This window comes from Odocoileus virginianus, chromosome 20, assembly GCF_023699985.2.
Source record: "Odocoileus virginianus isolate 20LAN1187 ecotype Illinois chromosome 20, Ovbor_1.2, whole genome shotgun sequence".
Lineage (NCBI taxonomy): Eukaryota > Metazoa > Chordata > Mammalia > Artiodactyla > Cervidae > Odocoileus > Odocoileus virginianus.
In genome coordinates this window covers 2,993,039-3,008,058 of record NC_069693.1, presented here as the reverse complement: position 1 = coordinate 3,008,058, position 15,020 = coordinate 2,993,039, and the positions used below count along the sequence as shown (strand labels likewise).

Genomic DNA, 15,020 nt, shown 5'->3' with positions numbered 1-15,020 from the left:
CTGGTTTTCACGTATTTATTGGGGCCATTGGGGCGGGGGCCGCTCCCTGTCAACGGAGGCGCTCACAGTCTCTTCAGCCACTCCAGGCTCGGGCCCTGGGGGTCCTGGGGGTGGCTGGGCACATCAGGCATGGTCCCGTCGTCTCGGAGGGGCACTGTGGACAGGAGGGGGCCGCTGAGACCAGCAGATCACCAGGGCCCCAGAGAAGGGCTGGCCTGTCAGCTTACATTCAGACAGAAACAGGACCCCAGGGGAGAGATGAGAAAGTAAGGGTCAGAGAAGACTTCCCTGCTGGCTCAGGGACAGAGAATCTGTCTGTAATGCAGGAGACAGGGTTTGATCCCTGGGTTGGGGAGATGCCCTGGAGGAGGAAATGGCAGCCCACTCCAGGATCCTTGCCTGGGAAATCCCATGGACAGAGGGGCCTGGCGGGCTATGGTCTGTGGAGTCACGAGAGTCGGACAAGACTTAGCGACTCAAGCACCACCACCACCAAGGGTCAGAGAGTCAGAGATGTAGGGAAGCAGGGAGATAGAGACCCAGAGACATGAAAACCCAGAATGATGGACACAGAAAGGAGCCCCAGGGAAAGACCCAACAGAGATGGGGAAGCAGGACAGGCCTGGAGAGGCGGAGACCCAAAAAGTCAACAGTCGGGAAAGCAACAGAGGCTGGGAACCCAGACAAGGACATAAATCTGAAACTACCACAGAAACTCACAAAGTGCAAAGATAGACAGGAGGGGCCTCCCCGGTGGCCCAGTGGTTAAGACTTGGTGCTCCCAAGACGGGGGGTCTGGGTGCAACCCCTGGTCAGGGAGCTGGCTCCCACGTGCCACAAATAAAGATCCCACGTGCTGCAGTGAAGATGACGACCTCGAGTACTGCAGCTAAGACCCGCAGCAGCCAAATAAATTTAAAAGAAGTGAACTTGGCATGTGCAGTCTGTCTACTGAAGGATGAGAGGACAGAGTCCAGACTGCACTGCAGAATCTTGGATCCCTGCGGACGAAGCGCCTGCCAACGGTTCCCTCCCCCAGTACAGGGAGGCCTCACTCACCCGGGTAGTTGTACGGTGTGGCCCGGTTGATCATGAGCGAGTACTTGGTGTAGGGGCTGAGTGTGGGCACGATTACAGCTGTGGAGAGATAACAGGCGTGAGGCCCAGGGGAAGGAGGAGACCCCTGCAGACAGAAGCTGAGCTTTGGCCAAACGGGGGTCAGTGCGTGGAGGGGAGGGCGGGCATTCAGCACCTCCAGGACGCCCCCTGGCACCCTGGGCACCCCATACATCAGAAGGGTTTATGACACTTTTCAGAGGTTGGCGAAAGCCAAGTACTCACAGACACGTGGGGCCTGGAGGGCAAGGGAGGGAAGAAGGGTGGTCACGGAAGGAGTACATTTTCGTCCTGGAGCATATTGGGGGGTATGGGTCAGGGGGTGTCTTGGAAATGTTCCAGAGGCATCAGAACTGTTACAAACAGGGGGAGGGGGAGGTTCAAATAACAATCATTGGGAAACCACAGTCCCTCTGGGGTGGGAGCTGGGAGTCACGGGGAGGTGGGGCAGGGCATATAAAGGAGTGTTCCAGGCCAGCACTGTCAGGAAGGTAACAACCAGCAATGCAATTTACATGGACAGGGAGGCCTGGTGTGCTGCAGTCCATGGGGTCGCAAAGAGTCCGACACGACTGAGCGACTGAACTGAATAGCCACATTAAAATTAAAAGGCACACATTAAAAAAATGAACCAGGTATATCCAAAATATTATTTCAATATATCAAGGTGGAAAAAAATGGGTATATACTTTTTGTTATAGTTAGTCTTTGAAATCCACCACATACTTTACATGAGCCATCTCAGTTCATATCAGCCCCTCTCAAGAGCTCTGGGGCGGAAGTGGGCCGTGGCTGCCGAGCCGGACCACTGTGGTCCGGAACCTCACCCAGTGTGGGGCGTGCCCACCAGCGCTATTGACAAGGCCTGGGAACTTAATGCAGCAGCCCGGGTCGCTCCCAGCCCTACTGAATCAGAGGGACAGCCCCACTCCCACCCCTGAAAGTCTGAGCAGTCCAGTTCCAGGGCTGAGGTTCTCATCAGGGAGGCACGTGAGAGTCACCGGAGAATTTTCACGAGATACCAGATTCCCGAGCTCCACCTCCCCCCCCCCCCCCCCCACCACCCCTCGCCCAACTCAATTCAGAATCTGGTGGGGGGGGGGGGGTGAGGGGCAACGGGGAGGAGATGACATTACTTTTCATTTATTATTTTTTTTAAAGGGGTTAAGTATTTATAATGGACAACTAGGATTGAGAACTTCTTTCAAGGGATTATAGAACTCTTGGGTGGGTGCATATAGGGTGAGGAGCGATGGGGTGGTGGAGGGGTCAGAATATTAGGGGTTGGGGTGTTGGATAACTAGCGGGGACACGGAATGTTGAGAGTGAGCGTCGGGGCTGGGGGTACAGGCTGGAATGATGGGGGGACACGGGATGTTGAGGGTGAGGGTCGCGCCACAGGATGGAATGATGGGCGGGGAGCGAAGGGACCTATACGGGATGGAAGGTAAAGCTGGGACGCCGGTTGCGGGTGATGCACATCCGCACCAGGGACACTCACGCACCGAGGCCCGCAATGGCGAAGGATGCCACCAGCACAGGTTCCTTGGCCCAGACATTCTTGAGGAAGGATGCGACTCCTGCAAGGAGGGGTGAGGAGGGTCAGCCTCGCAGGTGATGCCCCCGGTGACCTCTATCCCTCTTGCGTCAACACCGCCCTGGAGGAGACTCCTCGTAACCTCCGCACCCCCCCTCCGGCCCGGACCCCACTGGCTCCACGGGGGCTCCGCGTTGCCCTAACTCCTGCACCACCCGGGGTTCCTAGAACCAGCTTCACGCGCCGGCAGAACCCGGACTCACTCTCAGCCATCTTGGTCGCGGCGGCGGCGAGGGCGCGGAGCACTCTGGGAGTTGTGGTCTTTGAGCACGGCCAGTCTGAGTCCGCGCTTGCGTACTGGCGCAGAACGGCTCTCCGAGGTGGTGGCGGCGCGGGCTACTCTGGGAGTTGTAGTCCAGACCCGCGAGCCTCCACGGGCTGAGTCAGCGCGTGCGTAGTATTGCAGAACAGCTGTCGGTGCTGAAGGCTGTAGGAAAGAAGGCGGCGCTGTGGATTTAAACGCGAGCCTGTCGCGGCACAGCGGCCGCGGTTCGCTTTTCTCAGAACGTCGTTGCGGAGGAGTAACTTCCAGTCCTCCTACTGCAGCCCAGCTAAAGCGGAGTGCACCAGTCCTCATTTATAGTTTACTTCTGAGAGCCCATTTTACAGATGGGCAAACGGAGTCTGCGAGAGGACAAATGATCAGTCTATCAGTTGAGGTCTTAGCTCAAAACCAGTTCGTCCTGCAAACCCTAACTCTCATTCCTGAAGGGTTAGGGACCTTCTGTGGGTCTCACAGTGCCCCGTGTGATCTCCATCCTGAGAAAACGAAGTGAAAGTGTTAGTAGCTCAGTCATGTCCAACTCTCTGCGACCCCATGGACTGTAGCCCGCCAGGCTCCTCTGTCCATGGAGTTCTCCAGGCAAGACTACTGGAGCGGGTTGCCATTCCCTTCTCCAGGGGAATCTTCCCTACCCAAGGATGGAGCCCAGGTCTGCATCGCAGGCAGATTCTTTGCCGCTGAGCCACCTGGGAAGACCCCCATTCTAGCGCGCATCTTTTCGTTTCCTTTTAACTAACCTGGTCGGGATGTGGCTTTCCTGATAGCAGGCTGGGAACTACTGGAGCACAATAATGGGGTCTGACTCTCCTCTGCCCCCCTCCACCCTCCGCCCCCCAACCGTGCAGCACAGGTTCTGACACATAATAGGCGCTGGCTTTTTTTTTTTTTTTAAGCCTAATGACAGTGATGACCGCCCACTCTCCTGACTTTTCCCGAAGCACCATAAGGCCATGACACAATCACCCAGGGGCCCCCACCTCGCTCCTCCTCCCTTCCCTGAGCACGGCTCTGATTTTCTGAAGTTGCCTCACTTCCCGGTAGGTGACCCGCACGGCTGAGCCCCGGCTACTCTTCCCGCTCCAACCGAGAACTGCCCACTATGGCGGAGGTGCTGAGCCTGCAGCTGCTGACTCTCTGTGAGACACCCACCCCCTTCCCCCTGGGTCCCTGGCTGGGCTGGGGTCTCCCTGAGGGCAGGTGCGGGGTGATCAAGAGACCCTAGCTGAGGGTTCAGAGGGAATTCTAGGTTAAAATGACAGGACGGGGCCTCAGGTAAGAGGACAAGGGGATCCCAGATTCCTGGGCTCCTGGGAGAGGAGGAAGCTGGGGAGCAGGATGCTCTAGATCTTGAAGCAAGAGAGGGCTAGGGCCCTGAATTCCTGGGAACCTGGACTGTCCAGTCCTAAATCTTGATGTAACAGAGAGATGGCAGCTGAGACACCTGGGTCCCTGGGAAAGGGGAAAACTGGGGACCCAGACCCCCATGCCCCAGAGAGGAGAACTGTGCGCTCAGATTATTGTCTCCTGAAAAAGGGGGAGTCCGAGCACCTGAATTCTTGGGTGTACAGGAAAGAGGGGTTTGGGTCTAGGCTTTGTTTTGTTTTTCTGGCTGTGTGGCATGGCTTGTGGGAGTTTAGTTCCCCGAACCCGGGATCGAACCCCAGCCGTTGGCACGGAGAGCGCCTAGCTGCACCCACTGGACCGCCAGGGAATTGCCTCGGCCCAGGCTTTTGGTCTCTGAGATAAGTGGGCATTGGAAGTCTGAGTTTACGGCTGCTGAGAGAGGAGGAAGTTTGGGCAAGATTCCTATTTCTTGGAGGAAAGAGAGCCCAGGGACTTGGATTCCTGGGCGCGCAGTGAGGTAGGGCTGGGAGCAGGTGAAGGCTCTGACAAGACCAAGCCCCCCACCCCCACCCCCGACCCTCTATAGGGCTGGTGTGTCACGCAGACATCCCTCCAGCTGGTGAGTAACCCCCCATTCTCCCACGTGTTTCTGACATCCCATTTCCAGCTACTCAGCCTTTATTTTGGTGCCCACCCTCACCCAGATCTCCTTACTTCCCTCTCCTCTCTTCTCTCTTTCCCTCCTCCCTCCTCACTCACTTTATTTACTTTTTGCCGCGCTGGATCGTGGTTGCTGCGCCTGTGTTGTCTCCAGCTGCGGCCACAGGCGTCTCCCTGCGGTGGCTTCGCCTGTTGCCGAGCACAGGCTCTCAGTGCGCGGGCTTAGTAGCTGCAGCACACGGGCTTGGTTGCCCCGTGGCATGCGGGATCCTTCCAAACCAAGGGTCGAACCGGTGTCCCCTGCACCGGGGGATTCTTACCCACTGTGCCACCAGGCAAGTCCCGTATTCACTTTAGTGAGCAGTGCAGAGAAGTAGGGAAGGTCATGCACATTGGCGTGAAGGAGACCTAAACGGGAACCCCGGTTTCACCCTCATATTCATTTATGACTTTGAACAAACCACTGCATGCTAAGGCTCAGTTTTCTCTGTAAAATGGGCTGTTGTGAGGATTTAACAAAATCACATGGCGAAGTGTGGGGCTCAGGAAATAGGGTCTCCGGCAAAGCCCATTATTATTCCCCCATTTGGAAAGTGTGGTTCTCCACCCTGAGATGACTCTGGGTTTCTTTCCAGGGTTTCTGATGAGGGAGATCTCGTCTTCCTCTTAATTTCCCCCCAACTACGCTCCAAATAAGAGTCACCTGGAAAACCATTAATACCTTAGTTATCAATTTTTAAAGTTTTAAATGCTAAAGCTAACATATATTCATGGTTTTAAACATTAATTATCATCAGACTTCCCTGGTGTTCCAGTGGTTGAGACTCCATGCTTCCACTGCAGGGAGCATGGATGGGTTCGATCCCTGGTGGGGTAAGGTTCCCCGTGCCACACAGCGAGGCCAACCCCCCATTAGTTACTATTAAAGGATGTATAGCAGCTGCTCTTGTCCCTTTCCTCATCTTCCTGATATAATTTCTGAATCCTTATAAAAAAGTGTCCATGCATTCTAACACACACATGTATTTTTGTGCTTCTTCTTTTTTTTTCCTCCCAAAGCAAAACTGGTATTTCCTGACTCAGATGGTGTTCTACATCTTCCATTTTTCACTCTGTAATTGCTATCGGATACATTTCCATGTCCTTACAGATGGTTCTACTTTTTTTCTCTCTCTTTTTGAAAATTGCTATCTAGCATTTGCCATTGTGGGCATGGGTTCTAGTTTGGTTGGTTCTCCTGATGTATATTTAGGTTGCTTCCAGTGTTTACCCTCACGTTCATCGCTGCAGTGTGCATTTCAGTGAACTTTTCATGTTCATGTAAGTGCATTTGTCTAGGGTGGACTTATTGAGTGGCTGGTCGTATCCTCTGTGTATCTTGATAGAAACTGACAAACTGCTGTCTCAAAAGGTGCGGTTGAATGCACCTAAGCACCTGTTTTACTACATATTCTCCCAAACACAATGTTAACCATTATTTTATTTATTTATCTATTTTTGACAAACTGAGAGGCAAAAATGTCTTACTATTGTGTTAATTTTTTAAAAAGTAGTATTACCGTGGAGTGACTTTCACATTGTAACCCCCAGATGTGTCTTGGTCAATTGGACTTCTTCCTCTGTGAATTGCCTGTTCATATGTTTTGCCCGACTTTCAGTTGAATTGGCTCTAAGGTTTCTTTTGACACTTTTTAAAAAAAATGTGGACCAGGTTTTGGAAGTCTTTATTGAATTTGTTACAATATTGCTTCTGTTTTATGGTTTGGGTTTTTTTGGCCACAGCCATGTGGGATTTAACTCCCCCATCAGTGATCAAACCCCCCCCCCCCCCCCACTGCGTTGGAAGGCAAAGTCTTAACCACTGGTCCACCAGGAAAGTCCGTCCACACTCTTAAGCTATATGATTTGTGAATAAGCCATTTCTGACAGTGCTGTCACTTGTCTTCTAGCTTCATTAACATGTCTTTCCTCAAATACAGCTTTAAAAGGTTGAAATGGCCAAATTAATTAACCTTTTCCTTTCTGAACTTCTCATTTTACATTTTGAGACAGCCTTCTCAACCCCAAAGACAAATACATTTTCCTATATTTTCTTCTGATACTTTTATAGCTTAAAAAAAAAAAGTGTAATTCTTTACATTAATCTAGAATTTGCTTGGGGGAATGGTGTGAGGTAGGGACCCAACAATTTTTTCCCCCCAGATAGATGGCAAGTTTGGGCAACTGTTGAAATATGTCAAATATGTTACAAGTATTCTGAAGGGCAATTTGAGTTCGCAGGTTTCTGGGATCCAATCCCTTGAAGTAATATTTGAAACAGGAGGCGATGCCTCGCTCCTCTGACGTACAGCCAGTTTTGAAAGCCTTGGTTGGGGTCCAGTGTCTCCCATTTTAGGACAGGGATCTGAGGCTGAGAAAGGGGCAGTGATTCTCAAGGAGCTTCTCCTCCTACTCCAGCTGCGCGCACGTCTCCTTGGGCTCCCGGGAAGTCCGAGCACCCAGGCAGCCACGTTTACTCAGGCTCCCCAGCCTCCAGCCCCAAGCCGTGGCTGGGCGCTCAGCCCGCTGCAGTTGTGACCCCCGGGGTCAATGTCACCTTGAGGTGCCAGGCACCCCAGCCCGCCTGGAGGTTTGCACTCTTCAGGTCTGCAGAGCTCACTGCTGTGATTCACCGGGATGTAGCTGTGGAACTGGCGGAGTTCTTCCTGGAGGAGGTGACCCCAGCCCAGGGGGGCAGTTACCAATGCTGCTACTGGAGGCGAGGCTGGGGGCCAGATGTCTGGTCCCACCGCAGTGATGCCCTGGAACTGCTGGTGACAGGTGAGGTCCCAGGGGAGCAGGCTATGGAGAAGGGACACAGGTGGGATGGAGGGGCAAGGAGGGATCCGTCTGTATATGGAGAGGGGCTTGCACAATGACACATACAAAAAGAGCTACATGGAGACAGAATTCTCAATCAGGGCTGATTATGCGCCTCCCCCCACCCCCGGGTCCGGCACTATTTGGAGACATTTCTGCTTTTCCTGACAGGGGAAGGGTGCGCTATTGGCGTCACATGGGTTAGAGGCCAGAGATGTTCTAACACACCCTGTGTACTGGACAGTATAATCCCCCCCAACACCCACCCCCAAAGAATCATCCAGACTTATTCAAAAATGTCACTAATGGAAATCTCCCGTGGTCAGGTTTCCAAGCATTGACTGCCGAGGGTGCAGGTTCAATCCCTGGTCGGGGAACTAAGATCCCTCAAGAAGCTGAGAAACCCTGGGAGAGAGCCCCAGCCTCTGAGCCGTACGGGGGGCGAAACGTGCACGACAGAGATGGGGGGGGGGGGGCGGTTAAAAGCAGAGCATTGTAGTGAGCACAGGGACCGTGGGAAGAAGTGGGGGAAGAGGGAGGCAGACACGCGGGAGCTGAGGGAGACAGGGCCACGGACACGCGGGAGCTGAGGGAGACCGCGGAGAAGGCAGAGGCATGCAGACGCTGGCCGGGCCTGCAGGAGAGGGATGGGCCGGGAGACAGGGGCCCAGAGCCTGGGGCGGGGAGTGCTGAAAAGAGGAGGGAGGGGGTGGGGAGAGGGGAGGGGAGAGAATGGGGGGTGGGGAGGGGAGAGGGAGGAGAGACAGCGGGGAGAGGGAGGGGGAGGGGAGAGAATGGGGGGGAGGGAGGGGGAGGAGAGAGAATGGGGGAGAGGGAGGGGGAGGGGAGAGGGGGAGGGGAGAGAATGGGGGAGAGGGACGGGGAGCGGAGGGGGAGGGGAGAGAATGGGGGGAGGGGAGGGGGAAAGGGAGGGGAGGGAGAGGGGAGCGGGAAAGAGAAGGGGAGAGAGTGGGGGGAGGGGAGGATGGGGAGAGAGTGGGGGAGGGATGAGGGAGGGAGGGAGGCGGACCCCCTACCCTCCCACCTCCTCGTCCGGCAGACGAGCTGCCGCGCCCCTCGCTGGTGGCGCTGCCCGCGCCGGTGGTGGCGCCCGGGGCCAACGTGAGCCTGCGCTGCGCCGGCCGCCTGCGGGGCATGAGCTTCGCGCTGTACCGCGAGGGCGAGGCGGCCCCGCTGCAGTACCGGGACTCGGAGCAGCCCTGGGCCGACTTCCCGCTGCTCGGCGCCCGCGCGCCCGGCACCTACAGCTGCTACTACCACACGCCCTCCGCCCCCTACGTGCTGTCGGCGCGCAGCGAGCCGCTGGTGGTCCGCGCAGAGGGTGAGCGCCGGCCCTCCGCCCCCAGACCCGGGGTCAGACCCCACACCTCCGCCCCCAGACCCGCGGTCCAGACCCCACACCTCCGCCCCAGACCCGGGGTCCAGACCCCACACCTCCGCCCCAGACCCGGGGTCCAGACCCCACACCTCCGCCCCCAGACCCGGGGTCAGACCCCACACCTCCGCCCCCAGGCCCGGGGTCCAGACCCCACACCTCCGCCCCCAGACCCGGGGTCAGGACCCACACCTCCGCCCCCAGACCCGGGGTCAGGACCCACACCTCCGCCCCCAGACCCGGGGTCAGGACCCACACCTCCGCCCCCAGACCCGGGGTCAGGACCCACACCTCCGCCCCCAGACCCGGGGTCCAGACCCCACACCTCCGCCCCCAGGCCCGGGGTCCAGACCCCACACCTCCGCCCCCAGACCCGGGGTCAGACCCCACACCTCCGCCCCCAGACCCGGGGTCGAAGCCCTGCTCCCATGCAGCCCCTTCAAGGGTGACACTGGAAGTTGCATTCTCAGCTCCGCTCTGGAGGTTAGAGGCCTAGAGGACGCGCGGGGATGCAGGTCTGACGGGGACGCTGACCGCCTCTCTCCCTTGCTGGCCCCGCAGGCTCGGGCGCCTCGGACTACACCCAGGGCAACGTCCTCCGCCTGGCGCTGGCGGCCCTGGTCCTCATCTCGCTGGGTGCGCTGGTCGTCTTCGACTGGCACAGCCAGAATCGCGCCTCTGGCAACGTCTGGGCCTGAGCCCGGGCTGGCAGAGAAGACTTCCCAGAGAGGAAGGAGAAGACGCTGGGGTCCCATGGCTGGACCGGCCCTGCCAGCAGCCCCACAGCCCAGCTTCCCGAGTAATAATGACCTTGCACCGCGACCTGGATCATCCTTCTGGGTCATATCTCCAGGACCTCCCAGATCAGTAGAAGGCACTGTCAGTGGTTAAGCCTTCCTAACCAGTAAGACCTGAGATCGAATCCCAGTGCCGCTACTAACTCCTCGTGGGATATTAGGAAAGCGACACTTCCCAGCCTCCGCCGCCCTGGCGGTAAAACGGAATACTTGATTAGGATTACGTGGACAGTGCTCAATAAATGTCAGCTCCTGTATAAGAGCTGCTTCTCTCAGACTCACAGAACCAAACAAAATTCTAGTTGTGATCGTTGTTTTTCACTTGTTCATGCTCCAACTCACCTTTTAATTTTTTCATTATTAATATATATATTTTTTATTTGCCTGCTATGGGTCTCGGTTGTGGCATGTGGGATCTAGTTCCCTGACCAGGGATCGAACCTGGGCCCCTGCATTGGGAGTGTGGAGTCTTAGCCAGGCCACCAGGGAAGTCCCTCCAGCTCACCTTTTTAAACAAGTCACCATCATTCTCTTCATGACATCACTCTTGGTGGCCAAGCAAACCTCTTCCAAAGTCCTGTGCAGATCTTCCTCAGAGGAAGACCAAGTTCAGACCCTGTGGAATTTCTTCTCCGATTACAGAGTCACGGGCTCACAGCTACTTTCCCGAGCCCACCTTGTCAGTAAGAGGCAGGCTCTGTTGCCCAGGCAACAGCCAGTGGAGGTTGTGCAGTCGACCTTTGACCTGGACCCTAAACTCTCCCTTCTGGAAGCCCTGGCTACTCCCATAGTTTTCTCCTGAGTTTATTAATTTAATTCTCATTTTATCTGGCAATCTGATGCCTTTCTCGTACTCATACACACATTTTCCATTCCTAAGCAAGGCTTAACCACTCACTCATGTGTTTTGATTTATGCCTAATTTTGGTGGATCACATCCTCTTCTGTTTTTTACTAAAATTCTCAACTTCTCCTTTCTCTCTTCCTACTTTACGGAGGAGAAGATTACTTCCTTTATTTTGTTTGTTTTTGATTTTGGAAGCCACAGCCCCACCACTCACTGGGTGGATAGCTTTGAACAACCTACAGATCCTTCTGAGATTGCACCTGTGAAAGGAGAAACTAAAAACATCTCCCATGTCGATTCTAGAGAGAATTAAAGCAGGGGTCCCGACCCTGTGGGATCTCATGCCTGATGATCTGAGGTGGACCTGATGTAATAATAATAGAAATAAGCGCACAGTAAACGTAATGCACTTGAATCATCCTGCAACCGTCGTACCCTCCCCGGTCTGTGGAAAAACGATCTTCCACGAAATTGATCGCCGGTGCCAAAAACATTGGGGACTGCCAAATTAAAGCAATACCTTGTCCCCAACACGTGAAGAGTTGAAACAAAAGAGGACCTGATGGTCACTGCCCTGCCCCCATGTCCTCTGCCTGCTTTTTGTCTGTGGGAAATGTTAGTCAAAGACTAAGTTTAATCAGAGAAATGAGAACGTGTGAAAACAAAGCAAAGCTGTCAAAAGGAGACCAAATAATAATAATAATGTCATTAAGCATAGTCGAGGACACTTAGTTCTTTCTGAAGGGCTGTGGATATTATTCTGAGCCATATCCTGTGAGCTGTCTTACAGATACTGAAACCCCAGGTGGCGAAGTTACCTACATGATGGCCAGACTCCACCCAGAACATGAGCTGCCGCGTGGTCATGGCATGTGGTCAGCTGAGAACTGACCACGAAGAAGTGGGAACAAGTGGACCCTGAAACTGAAGATTCAATTCAGTTCAGCTAAGTCATGTCCGACTCTTTGCGACCCCATGAATCACAGCATACCAGGCCTCCCTGTCCATCACCAACTCCCGGAGTTTACTCAAACTCATGCCCATCGAGTCAGTGATGCCATCCAACCATCTCATCCTCTGTCGCCCCCTTTTCCTCCTGCCCCTCCCAGCATCAGGGTCTTTTCCAATGAGTCAGCTCTTCGCATGAGGTGGCCAAAGGATTGGAGTTTCAGCTTCAACATCAGTCCTTCCAATGAACACCCAGGACTGATCTCCTTTAGGATGGACTGGTTGGATCTCCTTGCAGTCCAAGGGACTCTCAAGAGTCTTCTCCAACACCATAGTTCAAAAGCATTAATTCTTTGGCGCCCAGCTTTCTTCACAGTCCAACTCTCACATCCATACATGACCAGGAACTGAAGATTAGCTGTATCTAAAACAACGAAGATGATGCTACTCAGACCACTGATGACCAGTTTTAGAGATGACTGTGCTGTTTCTGCATGTAGCACCCCCGCCCCCTGCCCCACCATCTGTCTATAAGAGCTATCATCCCCTGCTTGTTAGCGGAGGGAGGTGGGGAGCTGGCTCTCCGCTCAGTTGCCGGCATCTGAAATAAGGCAAACTTTCCTTTCCACCAACCTGGCCTGTTTATTGGCTTCTGAGCGGCGAGCAGCCGGATCCACAAACTCCTTTCAGTAACAGATGTTGGTGCCCAGCGTGGAGCTGGCTACAGCTGCCTCCTGGGCTTTCAGAGCGCCTGGCTCTCCTGGGCCTTCTAGGGGAGAGCTGTGGCCACAACAGCATCTCGACCTGCTGCTAAGTGGTTAGCTAGCCCCGAGTAGGAGATCTGGGGGATGTTCCCAGCAGCTGCCAAACCTGTTGCTTTGAGGATCCTCCCTGTTTCTCCCCTGTTCGGTACTGGCTGCCAACTCAACACTTTTCTTGATGGGATGAAAACTTGCATTTGGGACGAGCAGATGAGCTCCAAGACCTGATAAGCCCACTGGTGTGCACACAGCCAGCCTTCCCATTTGTGAGTGCTAGCGCTATTTGGTGGAGAAGGCAGTGGCACCCCACCCCAGTACTCTTGCCTGGAGAATCCCAGGAGTGGCGGAGCCTGGTGGGCTGCAGTCCATGGGGTCGCTACGAGTCGGACACGACTGAGCGACTTCACTTTCCCTTTTCACTTTCATGCATTGGAGAAGGAAATGGCAACCCACTCCAGTGTTCTTGCCTGGAGAATCCCAGGGACGGAGGAGCCTGGTGGGCTGCCGTCTGTGGGGTCGCACAGAGTCGGACACGGCTGAAGCGACAGCAGCAGCAGCGCTATTTGGGCACTTTGCCGGTTGGTTCTGACCTGTGTCTGATGTTGATGATCATTTGTGAGCACTGACTGCTATTTGGGCACTTTCGCCCACTGGTTCTGACCCCTGTGTACCGTTGCAGGCCGTTGGTGAGTGCTGAGTGTCATTTGGGCGTTTTGCCAGTTGGTCCTGACATCTACCGTTGAGGGCCGTTTCGGGGACGGGTTTGTTTGGGACTCTACGAGTCACCCTCGGAGAGAGTTCATGACTGATCTGTCATTTGGCGTGGGAGCGTGTATTCCATTTGGGTGACTGATACTCTTGTTGCCTTATGTAAAATGGGAAATTCAGGTTCAATTCATTAAGAAAAATTTTAGCTGTAAAATTATGACCAAAGAATGATTTTTTTTTTTTTTTTTTTGGGACAATGTATGGCAGCAGTATTCTTCAGGCTCCAGAGAAGACTGGTTAAGATGAAACTCTTGAAATTCCAAAAAACCAGTTATTTTTGCATATGCAGTTACAGAAATCTAGTTTGACAAAACTCTTTTATCAGACCCTGGGAAAACAAAAATGTGCCTAGGAGAAAATTTGAAGTTAATGGTTATCATGTCCTTGAAATATAAACACAGTCCACTTTGCCTGAATCTTCAGCCTTGGGTTAAGTATAAAACTTCAAGGAAAAAGAAAAGATAGAAGCCTTTGAAAACTGAGAATGTAAATTTTACTATTCTATTATCCATAAATTGGTAAGTTTAATTGCAATGCCTAATTCAATAAATGTAAAAAGATGAAGCAAAGAGATCTCTGTTTGTCTGGAGGTTTGTATGTCTCAACATGTGTTTTTTGCCATTAGATAACATTGCTGAGGTTTATTTGTAAAGGGGCTCTATTTAACTGGCCTTAAAAAATATAAGTGCTTACAAATCAAACAAATCTAAATTTACCTACTTTTGTCTTCTCATAAGACCAAGAGGGAACCTAAAGATGTTTGGGTTTATTAAACATGCATGATGTACCATTAAAGAAAAATTATGCTGTGAAAAAATATATACTTTTAGAAGTGTGAAATATGTTCTTTAAGTTTGCAATCAGAAAGTGCTGGCATATCATTTCAATCACTTGGTTTTGTTAAGGTTTCAAGGGTTAAAAATTGTGCTATGTAAAAATAAGGGAAACATTTCTATGTGCAAAACAAGTAGAACATGTGTTGTTAGTGAAGAGAAAGGATAAAGAACAGAGGCATTTTTGATGGGAAAAAAATTATAATTATTTTGTCCTACAGTTGTTTGTTTCTGGATGAGAAAATATAGAACAAATTTGTTTGGATCCAGAAAATGATAAAAGATTTATGAAAAAGGAACTTTGAAAAAAGAATTTTGTATGTTGTCAGGATTAAGATTAGACTGAATTTAATTAGGTTTATGAATGTCATTATTAACAGTAAAATGATACAAGACTGAATTTATTTTGTTTTGTCTCTGTTAAGAAAGCAGAGTTCTCCTAGAATATTGATCTGATTTTGATAACAGAGACTGCTAATGGAAAGTAATTATTTTGTTTCTAATCCTACTTCTGACCCCAATGTTCAGGATAGAACAATTGCCCAATGAAATTGTCACAGAGTATAACTATTTATGTGTGATGTGTAACACTGCTGGCTTTAAGTTGCCTGCTTAAAGCATATGTACAATGTTTGTGTGACCATTGTGTATAGATGATGAAATGAACAGCCTATAAAACATTTCCCTGTTAGCATACCTCGGAAGCTGTTCATGATATCTGATGAAATTTCATGGACAGCTAGGCATTATATAAACAAAAAGTGGGCCTAGCATCAAAGGAGATGGCTGGACCCTGAGCAGGCAGCAAAAA

The 15,020-nt window shown here is 52.4% G+C and overlaps 2 protein-coding genes across 2 annotated transcripts; one reads left to right on the top strand and one right to left on the bottom strand.

Moving 5' to 3' along the window:
* Position 1: 1 nt before the first annotated feature.
* Positions 2-3,023, bottom strand: NDUFA3 (NADH:ubiquinone oxidoreductase subunit A3). Its single transcript, XM_020895572.2, has 4 exons — positions 2,917-3,023; positions 2,622-2,696; positions 1,060-1,137; positions 2-154 (listed from the first exon to the last, which is right to left on the bottom strand). Exons 1-4 carry the CDS (start codon positions 2,924-2,926, stop codon positions 63-65), a joined length of 255 nt encoding a protein of 84 aa, XP_020751231.1. The 5' UTR covers positions 2,927-3,023; the 3' UTR covers positions 2-62.
* Positions 3,024-4,095: 1,072 nt separating this feature from the next.
* OSCAR (osteoclast associated Ig-like receptor) lies at positions 4,096-13,945 on the top strand. Its single transcript, XM_070451561.1, has 4 exons — positions 4,096-4,193; positions 7,420-7,820; positions 8,920-9,201; positions 9,817-13,945. The coding sequence occupies exons 1-4, from the start codon at positions 4,096-4,098 to the stop codon at positions 9,951-9,953; spliced, it is 918 nt and encodes a 305-aa protein (XP_070307662.1). The 3' UTR covers positions 9,954-13,945.
* The last annotated feature ends 1,075 nt before the right edge of the window (positions 13,946-15,020 follow it).

Coding starts and splice junctions, on each gene's coding strand:
- NDUFA3 (XM_020895572.2), bottom strand. Junction 1,138..2,621: donor CTTCGCCATTGCGGGCCTCG/GTGCGTGAGTGT, acceptor ATCTCTCCACAG/CTGTAATCGTGCCCACACTC. Junction 155..1,059: donor CACACCGTACAACTACCCGG/GTGAGTGAGGCC, acceptor TCCTGTCCACAG/TGCCCCTCCGAGACGACGGG.
- OSCAR (XM_070451561.1), top strand. CDS start 4,096: ATGGCGGAGGTGCTGAGCCTGCAGCTGCTGACTCTCTGTGAGACACCC. Junction 4,194..7,419: donor TGGGGTCTCCCTGAGGGCAG/GTGCGGGGTGAT, acceptor AGGCTGAGAAAG/GGGCAGTGATTCTCAAGGAG. Junction 7,821..8,919: donor CCTGGAACTGCTGGTGACAG/GTGAGGTCCCAG, acceptor CTCGTCCGGCAG/ACGAGCTGCCGCGCCCCTCG.